Here is a 22,472-nt window from a genome sequence, read left to right as displayed (position 1 = left end):
AAAAAAATCTTAAGTCTCTGCATTAAGAAAACTGCATACAGAAATGTAAATCTAGAAAACAAGCATGCTATAAAATAAATTATTTTTACAACAAGAATAGTCAGGATACAGGAGCGCTACAGCAGAGATTCTTAGTCTTTTTGTGTGCCATGACACAAGGTAATGTTTTTAATCCATAAAATGAAATTAATAGGATTTCAAAGGAATTATGAAGAAATAATTATGCTGAAATAGTTGTTATATTATTAAATGGTATGTTAAAATAGTTACTAAGTATTTCAGTAAATATATGTGTTTCTGTATTTATACATTAGTAACAAGCTCTAGGATTGATCTGATAACTATTATATTTTAAAAGCAGTGATTAGTAAAACAATATTTCATGATCTCTGCAACTATAAAATATGAAGACACCAGTGACAAAGTCACAGGTACTACTAGTGCTGCTGAACTTTGTTGTCTATATTTATAAATGAAGGACATGCTAAATTTCATTTAGTTTAGATTAGAGAAAGTTTTGATTATTTTTTCTCACCCAACTCATGAACCACAAAGTTAAAAACCCCTGAGCTTGAGAATCATGGGTGACTATTTCAGATAGTGTCCTAGAGTAATCAACTTAAATCATCTATATAAAAATAATTCACTTTGCAAGTTTTTCAGAAATATAAGGACTTTATGCCAAGAGGTCCCATCTATCCTATTTCACATTTTACTAGTTAAGAGTAACATATATTAATTATAAAAAATCCTCAAACCTATAATAGTTTAACATTATATAGAGATACTAAAATTACTAAAGCCATTTCTAAGAGAAATTTAGTATTTCTATGTTATTTCAATTAGGTTTAGGAGCCAGGAGGGGTCATTTGGAAATGTAATCTAAAAAACAACAAATAGCTGAGTGAGTATCTATTCTGAAAGAAAAGAAATCAATTCAAATATCACGAAAATCTAATTTAATCTAAAAAAATATCTAGAAAAAGTCTTGGGTCTTGGATGGAGACTTTTGAAGATATTTCTTTAAAGCCATGAACCCACCCTCAGAAACATACAAACTAAGAATAAAGTTATCTGAAAGAGTATTAAGACATTATTGATTCACAGGAAGTTCCAAAGACAGTATATTGTGCTATGTTTTTTAAACACTAGAAGATAGCCATTTTCTTTCCCTCATTTCTGTACCTAACTATAACATTATTGATCATGCCTCTTTGAAAGGAATGTTGCAAGAAATGGTTTTGTCATTCCAAAATACAATACTTCAAAATTTAAAAATATATAATATTGAAAATGCCATGAATCATTACCTCTTTAGTTCCTATAAATCATAAGTTATAGTTAAATGAAATCAGGCAAAATTTTTAACTGAAGGGAATAAGGATGGGGGAAGGAGAGAAAGTAAGAAAGAAATAGAGAAAAGAAGGGGAGGGAAGAAGGAAAACTGAGGAAGAGAGGGAAAGAGAGAAATAAGACAGACAAACTGAGAGGCACAGCAGGGTGTACTTTGGAGTAACAACCAAATCCTGGATATGACAAGCCAGATCTTCAAAGATGGAAGTTCCTCTGACAAGCGCAAAACAGACATACACGTAGACATGAATGATGCCCTTTTGTTCCTGTTCCTTCAGAATCTTCTTTTTTTAAAATCTCCATGTTCAAAGTTAATTTTCCCTAATATTATAATTCTTCATTCTTAAGCTTTTTAGTGTCTAGTCGGTAAAACTGTAGACTTTCTGAGTATATGAAGATAAAGGTGGTGACACTTAAAGCAACAAATTGAAAGAAGGTAGTAATAAAACACTGGGGATGAAAAACAACATGTCCAGATATTTAAGATGTAGACATCAAAGACAAAAACAAAGAGTATGATATCATAAAAACAGTTTCAATTAAAGACAAAGGAAAAGGAATATAAAATCCACCTTACCTAGGCTTAAAGTTTATGTATTTCTCTTTTTACCAGACTGACAATGGGCAGACCACATGACATTTGGACATGAATTGAGGTTTGAATTATGCATCAATATATTTCTCTTCAGCTCAATGGCTGATTTAAATATGCTTGTTCCTCTACCCTCTAAAATGGAACTTTATTTTTAAAAAGGTAAATACTTTAGGGAATGTGGCAAAATTTAGGCTAAAGTGAAATACAAATATAAAATGTTTTTATTTTGAGTATCCAAGCTAAAGTTTTACTGTATATAGTCACCTCAAATATAGGAATATAAGAATGAAATTCAATGAACAATACTCTGATACTATTTTTCCCTGTGTATACTCTTTAAAAACTGCAAGAGACTCATGAGTCATCAGCCCATTTTTGTGAGAAGATTCAAAACATCCTGCACATTCTGTAGCTTTCCCCCAAAACTTCCTTCTTTGAATTGTAGTAATATGCAGTGTCTACTACTATTGCAATGATGAAATAATTGTTTAAAATACTTCTAAAATAAATGGAAACTTCAAGCACATTTAACATCATTCCACACGATCAAATATTTTCTAAGACAGAAGGTCTCCAAAACTATAAACCTACTGTGCCAAATCCTACTGGTCATTTAAACCATTTCCAGTTAAATAAATATAAAATGCCTTCAATGTGGAAGGCTCTTATTAAAGCAGGCACTGGCAAAGACAAGGTTCTCAAAGCATGGTCCCTTTCTTCTAATGATCTAAAGCCCAGGAGGATGGTAAAACATGCATATAAATAATTACAATAAAAAGTGCTTTGTAATGAATTCCTTTCCCTCTCACCTACTTCTGCATCACCAATGGCCCCTCCACTAGGTCATTACCAACAGTACTCAACCAGTATAACCCCATTTCTAAAAACATTTTAGCTACCAGCTCTTTTTCTATTCCTGTTTAGAAAACCTTCTTGAACATAACAGCCTACACTCAGCCTTCGCTTTCTCTCTTCTCTTTCTCTCTCTAATTCACTTCAATCAGACTTTTGTTCCAATCACACCACCAAAAGTATGAGGGTCACAGTGACCTCCACAATTTCAATAGTCATTGTTCAACTGTGTTAACTGGACTTCTCAGTTGTATTTGACACATAATCATTCCCTCCACCTTGAAACACTTCTTTTGCTTGGATTTCAAGCTGTCCCTCTTCATTAGATCCTCCTTCATTCACCAGGTACTCATCCTCACTTCAGAATCATGTGGGGGGCTTCTAAAGAATGCTGATGCCTTGATACCACCCATTTCAAAGGAATCAGAATCTTCAGGTGAGGTCTGGAGTTGCATTCCACTTCCTATTCTCTTGTCCAGGTCTTACTCCAAATACCCAGAGATCAGGGCTAAGAATCCCTGCCGTAGGTGATCACATCCACTATGAAGACTCATGAAATGTAAATAGGGTGCAGCCCTTTTTCATGAGTTCCAGACCCTCCTATTCTACCACTTATTTCACATCATCACTTGGTTATGTAATGGGGAGCTCAAACTCAACATGTTCAAATCAAAACCAAATTCCTGATCTTCCTCTACGACCCTGTTCATTCCACAGTCTTCCCACCTCAGTTCATGGCCACTCTATATTTTCAAATGCTCAGTCTTGGAGTTTTCCTTACCCCTGGCTTCTTCTCATATTGTAATCCTATCCTTCATCAAATCCTGATGCTCTACTTTGAAAGTGAATCCATATACAACACCTCATCACCGACAGGACTGCTACTCTGATCCAACTCATCACCTCTCATCTGAATTATTACAATAGTTTCATAACAGGCCTCCAGTCTTTGACCCTGGTGAGTCTGCCCTCAACAAATACAGGGTTACACTTAAAAATGGTAAGTTAGATTATGTCAATCATCTGCTCAAAATCTGTCAAAGGCTTCCCAGCTAGCCTAGAACAAAAGCAAAACCCTTACAATGGCTCTGGCTCATTAGGCCCTATATTACCCCAATTACCCCATTCATAGAGACAGTGGATTTCAGAACAAAGGGGCTGAAGTAACCCAATCTTTTCTGCTATCTCCAGGAATAACACAATAACACAAGTGTTAACGGGATTCGGGAGGGAATCTACAACTACCAGATTCTCAAAGAAGCCCATGCAGCCAAAAATGGTCAGAATCATGTGTAAAGGACTATCACAATTAAAGCCCCAATTTATTATGGGTTAAGTCTTAACCTTTTCAAGACTTTTGCTTGTAATAGTAATTCAGAGAAGAGTAACGACATTCAAACATAAATTTATATTGAATTTAACCTTTCATTTTTCTGCATTTTGCAGCAATTTCCTTACTCCTCTTTGCTATATATTCTTGTAACTCCTTAGTCACTTGCTTACTTGTTCATGATTTGCTTTCCTTTCTTATGCTACAGTACACCTGAAAGTTATTATGCAGTTATAGGTCTTATCAATCTAAAGTATAAGAACTCTTAATTTCCATCGATTTGTCCTCCAAAGACAAAAGGAAATTTGGAACTCACAGGCATAAATACCTGCCCTCTCAATGCCTTCCATTCAAAGTAAATGCAATTAATGTCCATGGAATGAGGTAGGAGTGGGTATCTGAGATAGGCTTTTTAATCACTAAAGGTTACATTTCCTCATACCAAGTAGTTCCATGGAAATTACTCAAAGTTTCTAACCACAGAACCCATACAGAGAAGAGCCATCTACATTAACAATTCACTTAGGGTCTCTCAGATTGCTCAATTCTTTTGTTTTGAGAATGGCTGTGTGTGCATTCAACATGGTTCAAGGTTACTGAACTCTAGCTCTAAACTCTAAAGAAATTATATACTGGATTGTCCAGAAAGTATCATTATTACGCACTTTTATCTTCAAGGTCTCCCTTTCTTCTAGATCCTCTCAGTCTAAATGTAAACATACTCAAGACTTCCTCAACTTAAAAATTAAGAAAAAAAAATAGATAATGTGAGACAAACAGACAAAACAACCTCCCAGGACCCTCACATCTACCCTGGACTTTGGCCTTTCTAGAGCTGTTATCATCAATTGTGTTTCCTCATATTTTACAACCCACATCATTCTGGAGTTTCCATGAAAATATCTCTTATGAGGTCATTAAATGATATCCATATTGTTAAATCCAACATGTTTATTTCAGTATTCATCCTACTGAGCCTGTCAATAATATATGACATCCTTTAGTATAACCATCTTCGTCTTCTCAAACCATTTTTTCCCTGGCCTTTGTGATACCACTTTCGAATTTATTTCTTCTTTCACCTTTCTTACTGTGTTCTCTCAGCCAGATTATCTTCCTCTTCTTTTTACACTCCAACCTCTCTCTAAGGCTATCTTATCAGTGCCAGATAGAGTGAATCTGACCATCAGTCTATCTGACATCACCACTGGAGGAAAGTCTGACCTTTTTCCATGGGATTGTCTCCCAAGTACCCAAGCTGAACTCACACTACCACCCACCAAAATGGCAGTCCTCCAATGATCCCTGAGTCACTCAGTTCTCAGTCATCTGAACTTTTCCCTTAAATCTCTACTTATGAAAACTCATCAAGATTTCTAGTTCTAAATATTCTTCAGTGGGAACAAAAATAAACTAATATATTTGCTTCGAACTCCTACTCTTAAGCACTAGCTTTATAACTCCAATTACACTTTGGAATCTCATCTTGGTTTGTATATTTTAAATTGAACAGGTCTCAGACTAAACTCATTATCAGTCTCAAACTACATTTTGCTATTTCTCCTGATTTCCTCATTTCTCTTCATTTTCCCAAATAATTAAACCTGAAATTAATGACAGTCCTGCTTGAGATGCATGTCAGGCTGCTGTTCTAGTTCTATCTGGCTTTAGCATTGGGCCAGTACCCCTCACTCAATCCTAAACTCTTAAAGAAAACCTTTATATCCTCCAATGCTCACACTTGGCAGTACTATTGGAAATGATAACAAACTTCCATCCTAGCTAAGCCTGGTTGCTCTCCAACCTACTGGTGTTCAACCTAATACAAATATCACTTAAAATTTTCATCACTCTATAAAAGACTTAAAACTTGATGTATTAATATTTAATAGGGCCATAAGATCTTCTTTCCATTTAGTTTATTATTCTGGAGACAGGTTTCTAAATAGTCTTCTCATTCCACTACCCTACACCCCAAAGCTTCCTGACTAATTTATCTATACCACCATTGTTTTATTTCCTCCCCATCTACCTCCAGACTGAATGTTAAGCTAATTTAAATTGTTAGACAAGTGGCAAAGGATAGTTTTTCCACAAAACCAAAGGAGGGAGGGGGTTCAACAAACATACCTGTTAATTTCTTTCTCTTCTTTAAAATGGCCGGCAAAGCCATCAGCTAGCATTAAAGGAAAGCTCTGAGATCTGAGGTACATTTTTGAAGCCGGCAAGTAAGATAGGGAATCAATAGATGGATCTGGAACCTAGCGGAGAGTCCACATGGACATCAATAACCCCCAAGGTGGCTGCTGGAAGACCCTCCCCAAGATTCTGCCACTCAGAAAAAGACTTCCTGTGAAAGCCAGGAGAAGCCCTGGATATTCCCCAAGGACTTTATCATTGGGCCCTCATGGAAGATTGATGGGAGAGATAATCAAGCAAAATGGTAAACAGCTGGAGCTCCTCCCCTGACATTAGCAAAGGGGTGGAATAATTAACAGTTGAAAAAGGCAGGCACAAGGCCTGAGCTCGCTCTCCCTCTCCTGCGCTCCCTTGCCTGTAGACCCCTGTCCTGCCTTCTGTGTACCGCTCCTGCTGTTGTTCCTCTGCCATATGGCCATACAAGTAAAACTTGGGCATTTATAACCTATAATGGGGAACTGTAGTCTGTAAATCAGCCCTCTTTATCACTTTTCAGCCCCTTCCTCTCTACCTGGGACCCCTGATCTGTTATTTTCTCCCATTTCTTGTCCCTCCCTACCTGAATAAATTCCTGGCTTAACTCACCCAATGTGTTCTTGAATTCATTTCTGCAGCACAGTCAAGAACCTAAACAAAATCCAGTAACATATGGAGTGTCTCTGTTTTAAATATTAATGTATATGAATTTCAGAACCTTGTGAAATCTTTTCTTTGCTCTGTCAAATGGATGTGTATGGGAATAAATTATTGTTGATCACAAATTATAGTTAGCCTAGTTTTGTAAACTCCAAAGGAAGTTCACACTTTCAACCATAGAGTAGAGAAACATTTGCCCCTTATAAATATTTCTGGTAGATAACTGTTTCAATTTCTTGACAACAGCTACCTAAATATTTCAAGTAAACCAAAACAACAACAACAACAACGATTTATAGATAGAAAATGATTAATACTTTGACACAGTCAACTTTGATCATGCTGCTCTCCTCCCACTCTCTCTCTCTCTCACACACACACACACACACACTCAGAGCACTGTATTACTATTGTTCCACTTAGTGTGTTGGCTGAGCAAAGAAATTTATTAAAATCCCATTTTTTTCCTATGGATTAGCAAATATTTCTTTGGAAAGCAGAATTCTACACTGCTCTCTCAGACATGTTTTTCTGACATGGAATAAAAGGCATTGAGCCCATGAAAACAGAACAAAACAAAGCATCATTCAATCAAATTAAGTATTTTCAGGAATGCAATGACATATCTTGCCAAAGTCACAGAGCATATGTTTCTGGAAGCTTAGATAATAATGAATTTGAGACTAGTACTTCTACAAGTAGAGGCAAAATTTACAAGCTTTTATGGGAAAAAGTAAAAACAAGATTTTATAATACTATTAAAACTATTAATGACAACCCAATTTCAGTTTTACCTTTCTAATTTTTTTTTCTGGTTTGATGATTTAGAAATGGTTAGTTGCCTGAAAATCATACTGAATAATGGGAAAATTGATGAAGTTGAGTGGCAGGAACTCTATGTTCTACTCCTACCTCTACTGAGTCTCTTTTCAAACTTCTTTTAGTCCAAACATGAGCATTTCCCAAATTTTAACCATTTCCATTTCCTTTTATCTCTTTGCATTCTCTCCCTTGAGGAGTTCAGCCATTCCTAAGGTGTCAACCACAACGTCTAAGGAAGTTATGGAACAAGTACCTATTTCCTTCAGTTTATAATCATTTACCCCAACATTTATTCAACCCTTATTACAAACTAGGTACTAGGCTGCTAGAAAATAAAAGACAAGGAAGACATTGAATCTTACCTCATTGAATCTTTGCCTTCAATGAGATTATAATTAAGTGTAGAAATAATGACAATAAAACATACTGAAACAGATAAATTTCAGTATGATTTTGAATGTATGGGGGTGCTATGGGGACTTGAAAGAGAAGAAATTAGCCCGAAATGGGGCATAAGGAGATGATGCCTAAGATGAGTGCTGATCAAATGTATCAAGCCAGGACAAAAAAAGTTAGTCTCCAGGATGACTGGAGAGAAGCAAAAGCATTCCAGCTATGCCCACTTAACAATGGATGTAGGGACCACTAAGCAATGCAGTGAAGTCACAATTTCAAATATGAGGAGCTGGGCTGAGAGGTTAAGGAAAGATCCATTTTTACCATTTACCAGTAGTAGCAGTTTGATATTACTGATGAATTCCAGATAGAAATATTGGATTATGTTTATAAACTGGTCTTTTCCTCTGGGCATATGAGATTATATTGTGTCAGTAGGGCATTGAGTACCCGCTCCTTGGTGGATGGGGACTCACAGATAAAAAACATGGCAAAGGACAGAGTTTAGGGTTTTTGATGTTGGAGTCTGATGCTGAAGCTGGGACCCTGGGAAGAGAGGAACCCTAAGCCCAGAGAGAAGACCTGGGAAGAGAAGAACCCAGGAAGCCTGAACCCTGTCAGACATTGGCAGCCATCTTTCTCCAATATGTGGAAACAGACTTTGGTAAGGGAAGTAACTTATGCTTATGGCCCGGTATCTGTAAGTTCCTACCCCAAATAAATAGCCTTTATAAAAACCAACCAATTTCTGGTATTTTGCATCAGCACCCTTTTGGCTGACTAATACACCAGGGATTCTAAGAGAAAGGCAGGGCATAGCTAAGCCTAGTGGGCTTTTCAAACTGTCCTGCTCAATTCTGCTACAGCCCCCTTAAAGACTCTGTGCCTCTACCCAGACCACCTCCCAGAGAATCATGGCCGTACTTTTCCTACTCCCAGAGGGCAGATGTCCTAGCCCTCTGGTACGCTGTTGGGAAAAACTGGCAGACAACAAAAGCAAGAAAAAAAGTATATCAAAAAGAGGAGGAAGAAGAGCCTAAAAGGGAGAGAAAAGCCACAGAAGCTAAGAAAACAGTTTAAAGAAAGGGAAGCAGAGAACACAATAAAATATGAAAAGGGCATAAGTCCACCCATGGGTCCAAAAGCTTGGAGAGTTTTTTAGCACGCCATGTTGAACAAATCTGAAACCATTATTTTATTTATGATAATAGTTCATTACTAAAGTGCAAAAAGATCAGAATGCAGGTGCTTAACACACACCAGTATTCACTACAGATGAGAAGGCAGCCTGGTTCCATGTACTGTAACCATGGAAATATTGCATTATAAAGATATAACTTTTCAATGGCGTATATATTCGATGTAAAATAATGTCCTTCAGAGAAGTCATATAATCTAGGTCACAGCCTCAGAAGAAAAAGACATGCCAGTCCACCTATGAACTGGTCCTTTCCTACCCTTCCTGTCTTCTCTCTTCTAATTGAGCTTCTCAGAAACAGCAAACTGTTAATGGTTCTCTGAACAAAACACATCAATTCATGTGGCCCATATAGCCTAGACTATCTCCTACCCTGCACTCATAACCTAATTCCTCCCTATCTTTGAGATCTCCATCTGGCACTGGCAAATGAGCTAACATGCATCACAAAGATACTTCGTCCAAGGACTCATCACTGGTCAGTGGTAGAGTCAGAATTCTAGCTCCATAGTCTATCTCTAATCACTTGGCTATTCTACTTCTGTTATTACAATGAGACTGGTCCTTATTTATCTATGTATACAACATTCTTAACTGTCTTGTTAAGCATTTATGTTCAATGAAATGTGAAGGTTCACCATGTGTTTATAATTATGAAATCTATAATATCAAGTATGAATTTTAAAATAAATATCAAATATTACTGAAAATTACAAAATCTCTTCTAAATATAACTGTTGCTACTTAATTTTTACAGAATACATAAATGTAACTGGCAAACCTAAAGTACAGTAGGATTTATCTATGATGAGAAAAGCATCTTGGAATCTAATGAAACCCTTGGCAATCTGAATATTATATGATACTAAATTACACTAAATTATACTATGATTATTTTAAAGGTTGAGAATCTTAAACATTTAATGTTAAAACTCTACACTTGGACGAACAATCAGAAAATTAAAGTATATATGAAAATATTTAATTATGAAAAACAAGTGGAAATCTAATAATTTAATAACCTTTAAATAAAAAGAATATTTTCCCACATAGCTTTTTTTTCCCTATATTGCATAAAAAGTTCTCTTTTAAAGAGCGCTTTTTAATGAACATGAGCATACATGTTACTTCCCAGTGCTAGTTTCAAGGAAGAGTTGGATAAAGTGGTTTGGAATAAAACATTGTATCATTTATTAACTCATGGGAAATTCCATGAAGCTATTGTGTTGGGCACTACTGTAAATTAAAAAAATAATAATAAAAAAAATAAAAAATAAACAAAACAAATAAGACCTGCTCTAGACTTTTCAGAAATTTAGTCTAATAAGATAGGAAAATGAACATAGAGCACAGGTATGAAAGTTAGTTTTTAAATTTTTGTAGGAAGGGCTCCAAGAAGACAAACAGATGGCAAGAAAACGATCCTGTCTGACCCACCGCTGTAACACCATCAACATCCAACAGGGCAATGAAATGGCCAGTGAATTACCTTTCTCTCAGAGAACTTTCATAAGGCAAAACAGCATACAGCATAGTAGTGATAGTCATCAGTTCTTGGAGCCAGGTTGACTGGATTTGAATTTCAAATTTATCAGGTACCACTTGATTTCATGATTTCAATTAACCACTCTGTGCCTCAATTTCTTCTTCCATAATGATATAATGGCATAATTAATAGAAATACAGTATTGCTGGGAGGATTAAATGGGTTGATGTGAATGAAACATGTAATATCTGCTGCATAGAAGGCACTCTCGCTACTACATGAATCAAAGTAACTTATAAAAAAGAATTTGATGATGGGCATGACTATTTGTGCACAGACCTATGTGTAAATACATATTAAAACATTTGCCAACTCACAGACTCAATTATGTGGTTGACTCAAGTCTTACCTCTCTGTATTAGCAATGGGCCTACATGTTCACAGTGTTTCTCAAGCTTGGTCAGCAAAGAGGCCCTTAGTGCTCTTAATGAAAGATTACAGAACTACTAAATATTTAATTCCATCACCTGAGCCAGAAAAATGCCCCTTTAGCTGTCAATTCTATTCACATACAGTACAAAAAATGACAACCCCAAGCAGCAGGTACTCAGAAAAACCACATGTCATCAAACGGGGTATGCTTAGCTGTTTTTGAGATTTTCTCAGTTAACATTATTTTGATACTTGTTTGCTCATTTTGCTGTCAAGAGAAGGAGATGAGGCCTTAAGAAAAATATGAAACAAAAGGAAACCATAAAGATGAGAAAGGTCTAGTCCTTAAATCTTCCTATTGCTGCTGCTTTTAAGAAAATAATTTCTATCCATTTGTATTTGTGCAATAAACCAATCTTGTCTAAAACCTACTATTCTGACATATAGGCTTCTGCAATCCAGATGCTGTCCCTGTTCACCAAACCATTTTTACTGTTGCCCTGTTCTGCTCAGCAGGTTTTAGATTTACACCTCAACCATAGATCACATATTCTATAGAGTGAAAAACTCGTCCTGAGTTTGCAACATGGGAACCAAACCTACCTTTGAATATCACATAATCCCAATCCTTTATTTTATTGAAAGAGCAGTCCAGGGAAACCCAAGTCCCCCCATCTAGCTGTTGGCAGGATTGAGAATATTTTTCCATTTAATTCACTACTAGCAGTTCAGTGCTTCTTTTTTTCTCTTTACTACAGCACACTGCCAGACAAGAAACTTAACTTCGAAACTGAAAGTCAGAAAAAACAATAGATTTTTAAGGCACAATATTAAATAGCAACAAAAAGCATGAGAAATCTAATTCTGAGAAAATTCTGAGAAAAATACAAAATAGAGCAACAAATTTTCATCTAGATTGAAGAAATGGGCAAAGAATCAATAACTTGTAAATTCTATAGCTTATCATAACAGCAAAGTTACAGACAGGACTTTGTCCAATATATTTAGACACTTTCAATTCTGTTTTCCACTCATGCTCCCAGCCCAATCTGGAATTGATTTTTCTGTTAAGAACTGGATTGCAAGGAACTTCCCTTATCTGGATTCTTATGGTCTGTCTTAAGCATGAGTGTGTATTTGGGAAAGAAAGAAAGGAGAGGGGAGGAGAGAAAAGAGGAAAGGATAACTATATTTCATTCATATATTGGTGATTTTCTTCCTCATTCATGTTAGTTATGAAGCTGCATTCTTATGTCAGAAATAAATTCAGACATGAAATTAGAAGCAAGCAAATAATGAAAAATTTTATAAAGATTTCACAATTTATTTCAAGATGGACTGATATGCAAATGTTATCTTTCTCATCCTAAAATAAGTAAATACCGAACGGAAAATAAGAGGTTAGAGACACAATAAGTAAATTCAAATGTATAAAACAAGTAGATTTCAATTGCATTATTTCTCCCAATCACCTAGAAGTCAAGATCCTCTAAAGAAAATTGCATTGCCTTCCCAACTCCTTGGAGAGCCAGTTTAGTTAACAGCCTACCTATGCTTCAGAGATGACCATACAGCTCACATGTCAAACTCATTTTAAAATGTCAATCATGTCCCTTTCAATCTAATTAGTTTGGAAAGTAGTGTCACTGACCTGGAACTATGCAGACCATTTATTATCATATCATTTGATCAATCTAACACTTTACCTCAGTTGAATTTGAGACACCTGTAGCCAAAATGTAATATTCTTTCTCCCATTCATTACTGGTACTGCTCAACATAATTTCCTATTTACAACTCAATTTATCTCTATGAATAAGCATGGCCACCTTCACTGAGGAATCACACAGAATATCTCTTATTTAAGTTTTCAATAAATTTCATGTTAATTATAATGGAAAGGTAAAAGGAATAATGAATATATGTAAATACATATACACACACATATATATATACATACAGAAATATGCAAGTATACATATATATAACAAATTTGAGTTTTTAAATGTCCAAAAATTGCTAAAGGGAAAAAGGAGGAAGAGCAGAAGAATAGGGTTAGAAGAAGGATAGGCTGGTGGAAATCTGGGACTTATGGGGGAGACTTTAAAAATGTATATATACAAACAGCAAACCATATTTAACCTGACTTAACCAGGCCAAGGATAGGAAGAGGTAGAAATGGAAGGGGCAATTGCTGGCTCTCCAGATTTCAGAGAGCACAGTCAAGTGCTTCCAGTGGAGGAGCTAACAGACCACAGCGCAGGTAGGTGGGGTAGTGGCATGCGCTGGAGGATGCCTTGCCCGCTCTGGTAGGAGCAGGAAAATCACCAAATAGTTTTCTAGTTTCAGTGTTAGCATAACGACAGAATAGCACCTGGGAAAGTAAAATCTACATTCATTTATATATGCCACCCAAATGTCATTTTTATATTGTTAAAATGGCATTAAAGGATGTAGATAGCAGCTTTTTTAATGTAATGAGTATTCACTCTAGAAGATATCTAAAAGCAGGATGTCAGTTGTCAATGCTTCCTTGTCTATCCTGAGCCTTCCTTAGGGAAGTTAAGCGCATTGTACCAAAATTCGTTTGTCTAAAGATAAGCAAGCATCTTCATTTATATTTGCTTGATCAGATAATTACTAGTGAATATGATTTTACATCTGGTCAAATAAAATATGCACATATGTTAAACTTACCTTCTGGAGAAGAACCTGTCTTTTGGGAAAAGACAGCATTTACTTTACTCTTCTTACTGATATCACTGTTTACAGACAAGCTGGACTGTATTTTTCTATGCATTTTTTGGGATACAGGTGCTGACAATTTTCGATTATCTGCAGGTACTTGTTTGACCCCATGGTGAATTCCATTCCCATTGCTCAGACTTGTGTGGCCATTCTTTATCTTGGCTATTTCCTCCTCACTGGGTTCCTGTTGTGAAGTTTGAAGCTGAGGCAAGCGCTGAGGTTGGGCTGAATTAAAAACAAAAACAAAACCAAAAACTAGTATTTTTAAATAATCAAAATACATTCAGTAACAGAGTTTTTTGATTTTAACTGTGATCCTTAACATGAAGAAGAAAAGAAAAATAAATGAAATTACTAGCAAATATGACCAGAGAGAAAACGTAATTATAAAAAGGCACAAATGGGAGCAGAGTTATGAAAGGTAACTTAAGTTGCAAATCTTAAATTAATTCAACACTTATTCAGCACATATTTATTGTTTTCTATGTCTTGTGTTCTCTTCTGAGTGCTACAGACACAGTAGTATTTTCTCAATAACTCTGGTAACCATAAACTACTCAATTTTCAAAATCTTTCAAGAGAAAAAAGAAGCAACAAATTCAGGTACTCAAAGTTGGAAATATAGTTTAAAAAATAATTCCATTTTAAATCCTGGAAAAGAAAGTCTTTTCTATATTGATTATTTAATTTGATTTAAAAATAAATGGTCTATAAAAAGTCAGCAATAGATGAGAACTTCCTTAATCTATAAAAGCTATCTACCAAATTAAGTAACCCCATTTAGGTAAGGTCCAAGAAGAGAATGCCCACCTTCACCCCTCCTATGCAACATTACACTGGAGACCCTGGTCAAAGGAGTAAATAAGAAAAAGAAATAAAAGGGCTGAGTCCTAGAAAGGAGGAAATAAAACTGTTGAGATGTATATATGATTTGAATGCTGTGGAGAAAAATCTAAGAGACTATATATTCTGATATAAGGGTTCAACAAGATCAATGCAGGATCAACAATGTTGACTTTCTGAATTTGGCAGCAGTAACTACCCTTGGCAATAGCAAAAAAGAAAGGAGAGGAAAAAGGGCAATAAAACCCTACGTATCTAAGAATTAAGCTAGGTAAAATAGGCACACTTTTATGGAAAAACTACAAAACATTACTGAAGGACATAAAAGAAAACTCAAATAAATGAACTATATAAATTTGTTACCAATTTTATACTTAACTATATTCCCATAAAATTTTCAACTGGTTTCTTTATGAAATATGGCAAACAGTTTCAAAAATTTGAAGAAAAGAAAGGATGTTTATGAGACTGGAGTCATTAAACACGAAGTCTTATTTTACAGTACCTTATTATACAATATTATACACAAAAATACACAAACATACAGTAGTATACATATGTACATATTATTTTACAGTAACCATAGTAACTCACAAAGTATGGTATTGGACCAGGCATAGACCTATAAACCAATGGAAGAGAAGAGTCCCAAATATGTGTACGTGTGCACATGTATATACCTCATACAAATAAATTACTGATGTATTAAATGCAATATAAACAAAACTCTTTAATTTAAAAGGAAAACATAGAAGACCATCTTAATAGCATTATGCCAAGGAAGGACAAATGAATTTGATTCTTTGGACAATGGATCATAAAATAAGCAGGGTAAATATTCATAAGTTTTACTGCCCAGCATTTCTGAACACCATCTCTGGACTCTTCTGCAGGGGGTAGAATGGTAACCTAGGCTCTTCCTAGGGGGTAGGTGGCAACCTAGGCTCAGCCAATCAGAAGCATGCACACATCCATGCATTAGAAACGACCAATGCAAGGTGGCAGCTAAACAGGCGAAATGGATACTTTGCAACAGGCAGTGGAGAAGGCATTTGTTGGTCTTGGAAATGGGCGCTTCCCAGCAGACCTGTGAACCAGTGGTACAGCAGTGGTTTTTCATTAGATCAGCTCTACTAACCGGACGGGAAAGTCTGTGCTGCTAATAAACGTAATTTGTATTTAAATTAGCCAGGATAGATTCTGGTTTTTTTGCCTGTTTACATTGGCTGTGATGGGATTATTATTAAAATCATTATTTACCTTGATAGTGTCAATAAACAAAGCTAGCAATCAAAGTATTTCAGCAAAAACAATACCAGCAACAATATAAAAACATTTATAAAGAACATTTTACTATTCTATAATTGCCTGGGATTTTTTAATCAAAAATTGCTGTTTTAATGAGTCTTCTTGTCTGCTTATGGTTATGAACATGTTGTGAAATGTAAATTGAATCTGTTCACTAAGAATTCTTTTACTTAGAAAAAGTATTGTATGCAAAGCCATAACAGTCATACATGATGATGATATATGTCGAAAAGGGACTGATTCCCTCTGCTCAGGGAACTAGCTAAGACTTGGCACATATTTTTACAAAGATGTTTTAGTAAGTCTTTTGCAGAACATTGTTTACTTCAGTTCTTCACATACCCTCTCTGTATTTCAAAGAAAAACATTTTAACATACAAAACTGTTCTACTCGGGGAAGCAGCTGTGGCTCAATCAGTTGGACTCTCATCTACCATATGGGAGGCCCTGGGTTCACATCCTAGGAGAGCCCCTTGTGAAGGCAGGTTCGCCCACACTATGTGGAGAACCGCTGGCCTGCAAGCGCCACAGAGTGCCGTCCAGCCCGCAAGCATCACAGAGAGCCGACTCAGCAAGGTGATGCAATGAAAAGGGAGACAAGTAAAAACACAGAAGAACACGCACAGAATGGACACAGAGAGCAGACAGCAAGCAAGCCGCAAAGGGGAGGGGGATAAATAAATAAAAATAAAATACAGACACAGAAGAATGCACAGCAAATGGACAAAGAAAGCAGACAGCAAGCAAAAAGCCGCAAAGGGGGGTGGGGATAACAAAAAAAAAACACGAAAAACTATTCTACTCATGAATAATGTGTATTTTAAAAAAAAAAGGGATTCACTTTGTTACTTAACAAAAGCATGTATTTATATTAGGTAATTAACATTAATACCTGATTTCTAAAATCACAGTTTTCAGTGACAAAAAATGGGGAATGATTATCTAAAAAGAAAATATTTGGGAATATCACAAAATTATATTTATCAAAATATTTTATTTTTCTTCTAACTTCTCAAGAAAAGAAAAAGAGAAGAAAATGTTACCTGTCTGTTTAGCTACAATACATGCCCTTCTCATAACTAAAATATACAATCAAATTGTCTGTAAAAAGAGACCTAATTCTTATGGTTATGCACATCATTTGACTTAGAGATTAATTTGCTGCTACTGTAACCTCTTGCATTCACTGGAATGACATCATAATGACTACTACTGAACATAAAACTGGATCTTCATATGTATTTAAATGGATGCCAAGAAGAAGACAGTTGAAACTAATTTGGTGTTCTTTTCAGCATGCTTTCCAATAATACTGACCAAATAAATGGACAATTTGGGGCTGCTTTTCCTCTGAAAAAATATAATTCAAGTAACCTGAGAGCCTGATTAAGTCAAAATGTCACTGGGGAGTAGATACAGCTCAAGTGGTTTAGCACCTGCTTCCCATGTACCAGACCCTGGGTACCTCACCAGTACCTCCTTAAAAAAAAAAAGTCATTGCCCGATGCTGGAAAGACTAAAAAATGTCCTGTCACATTCCATAATTCAAGATAAATAAAGAATTACTGTCTCATAGCTAAACACTGTCAATAAAAAGTGTGTCAAAGACAACTGTGGCTTGCCACCAAATTCTAAAATTGGCAAATCTGACCTTTTTCTACTAACAAAATTGACTATTTGTAAATTACTGTCTATGGCTGGAGTGATATTCTAACATATCCTTAACAATTATCTACATTTCAATCTTCAAAATGATATCAATTTCTGTTGGCAGATAAATGATAGTCCATTCATTTTTGTTTCACTGTCACTAATTATTGTTACTATAGATTGTATTATGGATCAGATAACCAAATATTATCCCTTCATTCCAGTTATTTTTAACATTAAACCACAATTTCTTACTTGAATGATTTTGCCAGATTGATGCCATATATAAGTAAAACCAAAACCAGTATATAAATATGTAAGTTATCTCCACAGACATTTATTTTCATTTTATTGGACGACTTAAATTTTATGGTAAAATTACAACTGAAACCAAGTGGTAGGAAATAAATAATTTAATTTTGAATAAAAATGCCTGACTAATCAAACCGTAACTACTTGGTTTAAAACAGATATTTTCCCCTTATTGTGTATAAGTTGTGTACACCTTTAAAAAAAAAAAAGCATGCTAATATGGGAATGACAAAATACTTCTTAAAATACAAGTGATGCCTAGGGACCCTAATTCTCCTTTTAATGATCCACTGCTCTCATTCAGCTGTCTTTTTTTCAAATCTTTACATATGTGACAGCTCTCAAAAGTAGACCATAGATCATCTGGCATTTTCAGAGGTGTAACTTGTGCAAATTCAGCTCTATTGGGAGCACACTGCTATCTTCTGCCTGCGTTATAAAGGGACAATAGAATGTAGAACTTACGAGTTGTTTTGAATTATTCATTTTTTGCCTGTATATTCAAGAAATTTTACAAACTCTGCATTTTGTACTACATAATCACATGCGTTAAAGGTACAAAGAAACTTTTTGACACCTCTTTTCTACAGAAAGCTGGAATTTTGTTTGATATGTGAACATTCAGCATCTGTTATATCATTCTAAACAGGATGGGTGCTTCTACAAAAGACCCCATTTTAAACTTACTCTATAGAGCAAAAATTGTATTCTTGATATTCAGTAACAAATGCAATACACATCAAAATTTCAAATACGTTATATGAGCATATCTTGAAACCTGGATAGCACTGGTCACCTGCTTACTATATGTGTAAAGATTTTTTTTTTTAAATCATTGCTTACACAATGTAGCATGATTGTAATTTTAGTATCTGTGAATAGTTACAAATGTCTTAAGAAACACTGTGCTTTCTAGGATCAAATGTTTTCAATCAGGAAAAAAACCCAATAGAATTAGGTGTAGTGATTTTCAATAAGAATAATAAATATGGGAGTAATGAGTCAATAGCATGATAATTAAAAAAAAAAACTGGGTGATATTGTACAGTAGCTAGTAAAAACTACACTTGAAACTGCAGCTGCTGGAGTAGCAATATAGGGGAACATTTTACTATAGTATATAACCTATTAGCATGTGCAAGTCACTGGTCTCTTTACACAAGTAAGATTTAATAAAATTACAAAAAAATTCTCATCCCATTTAGTCAGTTTAAATGATGGCTGTACACATACACAGAATCAAAATTAAATATTTGCAATTTTAAATTGCCAGTAACAAAATGACCCAAATAGATTACAGCGGTGGAAAAAGATTTGCTGCAAATCTAAATTCCTCCTCAAGTTACTGAGCTTTAACTGGCTGTTCAGTACAATGGTACCCCACGGTCACTATGGGAAAAGCGAATATACAAGTGTGTGCATGCACACACACACACACACACACACAGATAGTAGAGATCATATATACATAAAACAAAAGTATATTATTGTATATAATATGCATCTATAAACAGTAACAGCTTAAAGGAGATGAAAAGTTGCTTCAATATACACTAATATGATAAAACTATATTACCTTATTTATTCCTATATAATTTGAATTTAGGCTAAAATCAACTATAACAAACCTACTAATGCCCAGTTTTTTATTAGCGTGATCCATGCCTTTCTCATTGTGCAGAATTTAGGTAGAACTTGCATCCTAATACTTACAGTCAGGAAGCATCTGGCATTTTCTACATTTGTTTCCTTCCCCTTCAGTTGCTTTTTGACATTTTTATATACCTCTTGAGCTTCTGAGCTGTTTCATTTATCTTTAATGTATATATTTAACATATTGAAACATATTTTGGGGTTCCAACTTTTTTTAGAACATTGATCAATTTGAGAATCCTAAACAAATTGAATGACTATATGCCTGGGAAATCCTAGGGTGGAGAGTATTGTCCTATGGTTATATAACATCTTATAGCATTTTCTTTTTTTTTTTTAAAGAACATTCCTGTATTTATTTTTATTTTTTAAGATTTTATTTTTTATTTATTTCTCTCCCCTTCCTCCCCCATTCAGTTGTCTGTTCTCTATGTCTATTCATTGTGTTCTTCTGTGTCCACTTGTATTCTTGTCAGCAGCACCAGGAATCTGTGTCTCTTTTTGTTGTGTCATCTCACTGCATCAGCTCTCTATGTGTGTGGTACCACTCCTGGGCAGGCTGCACTTTCTTTCACGCTGGGCGGCTCACCTTACGGGGTACACTCCTTGTGCGTGGGGCTCCCCTACACGGGGGACACCCCTGCATGGCACGGCACTCCTTGCGTGCATCACCACTGCACATGGGCCAGCTCCACACGGGTCAAGAGGCCCAGGGTTTGAACCGTGGACCTTCCATGTGGTAGACGGATGCTCTATCAGTTGAGCCAAATCCACTTCCCATCTTACAGCATTTTTAAAGCATTTTAAACAATAACTCAGTTCTAATTATTGCCAAAAAAAAAAAAAAAAAATCACAAGCATGGCAGGTGTGGGAGATACTTCTACCCAAAAGAAAAGGATAAAATTTTTGAAATTGTTTGGAGATTCAATCATTTTCCTACTTTCATATGGAAAATTTGGAAAGTAATTAAACACATTTAAGTAAAGACTTGAAGTGGAAAATGCTAGATTTTCCCCAAATCCCTTTTCCCCATTGTCCTGGCACAGGACTAGGCCCCATTCCCCAGCCTTCCCTTGCAAGAGACTGAGAAACTGCCCTCTCTACACTCTCCTGTCCCCTCCCACCAACGTGGATGACTTGGACATGGCAGCAACCCGGCTTTGACCATGGGTGAGGGAAATATCTTAAGGAATGTTGGAGAAACCAAGAGGAATTAACTTTTATCCTATTTAAGCCACTGAATTAATGTGTGGAGCTTAGAAAACAGCTAAAGTTTAAGATGTATCATCTGGTGATTATTGAAACATAATAATGGCATCATGTTATTTTGTAGGAAAGCATCCCAGCCTCACACTGCCAACTGAAGAGAATTATATGGCTTGTCAAATTTCCAGGTAGGTGGACGAACCTTCCCAGTTTGCTCGGATTGAGGAGGTTCACAGGATGCAGAACTTTTAGTTTTAAAACCAGAGCAGTTCCAGGCAAACTGGGAAAGGCTGTCACCTTTATATCAGGAACAATTTATACTCAACTGCTATAGTTTTCCTTAAACAGAATGCTGGCAACAACAGATCACAAGAAGCAAATAGGCTTTAGAACGAGACAAACTAGGGTTAGAATTCTAGAGTCAGTATTCCTAGTTCTGTGATCTTGAGAAAGTTAGTTCACTTCACTGAGTGTTAGTGACCTTCATTTGCAAAATGAGGGAAAATGAGAGATCCTCAGTACTGGGGGCTTAACGTCCTAGCCCATATCCTTTGTTTCTCTCTCCTTACTCTCCTCTACCTAATTCCCTACTCTATTTCTTTCTGACTTCTATTTGGGCTTTTACTTTTTATTCTTTTACTGGTGTTTTTTGGTTTTTTTTCCCCCCTATAAACTAAAACCCTTTTCTAAGGAGACAGGCTTCAAGTAAATATACAAACATTAACTTTCATTTTTTGAGAAATTTATGACCTGATAGAAACAAACTCAAAATAAGAATTTTTAAGGAAAGCAATTGGCATTTTCTTTTAAGATTTGCTTGTATTACTGAACAGTTCTCAAACAATAAACCCATAACAAAAACCTCTATAATATTCCCTTCAAGTATAGCTTTTCTCAAATGCTAGTTTAATCTTCAAATAAGTGACAAATTTGGTCTTTATGCAAGTTTTGTATGCAATACTTTCAAGTTAACTTATCTGGATAACATGAGCCCACAACCTATACATTTATGAAAGTAAATTTTAAGTTTGTTAGGTTTTATTATGAATTACTACTGTCTCTTACATATTTTATATATTAAAAGATCATAGTGTTTCCCCATTTAATCACACAGGGAAGGTGGTATTTATGCTTGCTGTGGTATCCCTTTGTTTCAATAGCTTTTTCTATCATTTGAGTCAACTACTGAAGTGACCTCTGCTTATAATTATTTAATAGTATAATACTTATAACTAAAATTTATGTTTATTATTTTATTTTAGAAAATAAACAGCCTGAACAGTGTTTTCTGTCTAACAGAAAACATGTCCATTCAATAAAATTGATAGCATGAAAGCATAATCTTTTAAAACTCTATTTTACATACTGAAATTCTGATAATATGGTAACTTTGCAAAGAATAATGACTTCAAGTTTTTTTTTAAGATTCACTCACTCCTGAATATTCTAATA

At 35.4% G+C, this 22,472-nt stretch overlaps 1 protein-coding gene across 5 annotated transcripts in view; it reads right to left on the bottom strand.

The window, feature by feature from the left end:
- MDFIC (MyoD family inhibitor domain containing) overlaps positions 1–22,472 on the bottom strand; it is a 98,945-nt gene that overhangs the window by 19,158 nt on the left and 57,315 nt on the right. For all 5 annotated transcript variants that reach the window (XM_058297244.2, XM_058297246.2, XM_058297243.2 and 2 more), the window contains one exon: positions 13,997–14,272. In XM_058297244.2, coding sequence (XP_058153227.1) covers positions 13,997–14,272 — 276 coding nt within the window. The remainder of the gene's footprint in view (positions 1–13,996; positions 14,273–22,472) is intronic.

The sequence above is a fragment of the Dasypus novemcinctus genome, chromosome 5 (assembly GCF_030445035.2).
Source record: "Dasypus novemcinctus isolate mDasNov1 chromosome 5, mDasNov1.1.hap2, whole genome shotgun sequence".
Classification (NCBI taxonomy): Eukaryota; Metazoa; Chordata; class Mammalia; order Cingulata; family Dasypodidae; genus Dasypus; species Dasypus novemcinctus.
The sequence above is the reverse complement of the archived record's forward strand: the minus strand, read 5'-3'. Positions and strand labels throughout refer to the sequence as shown.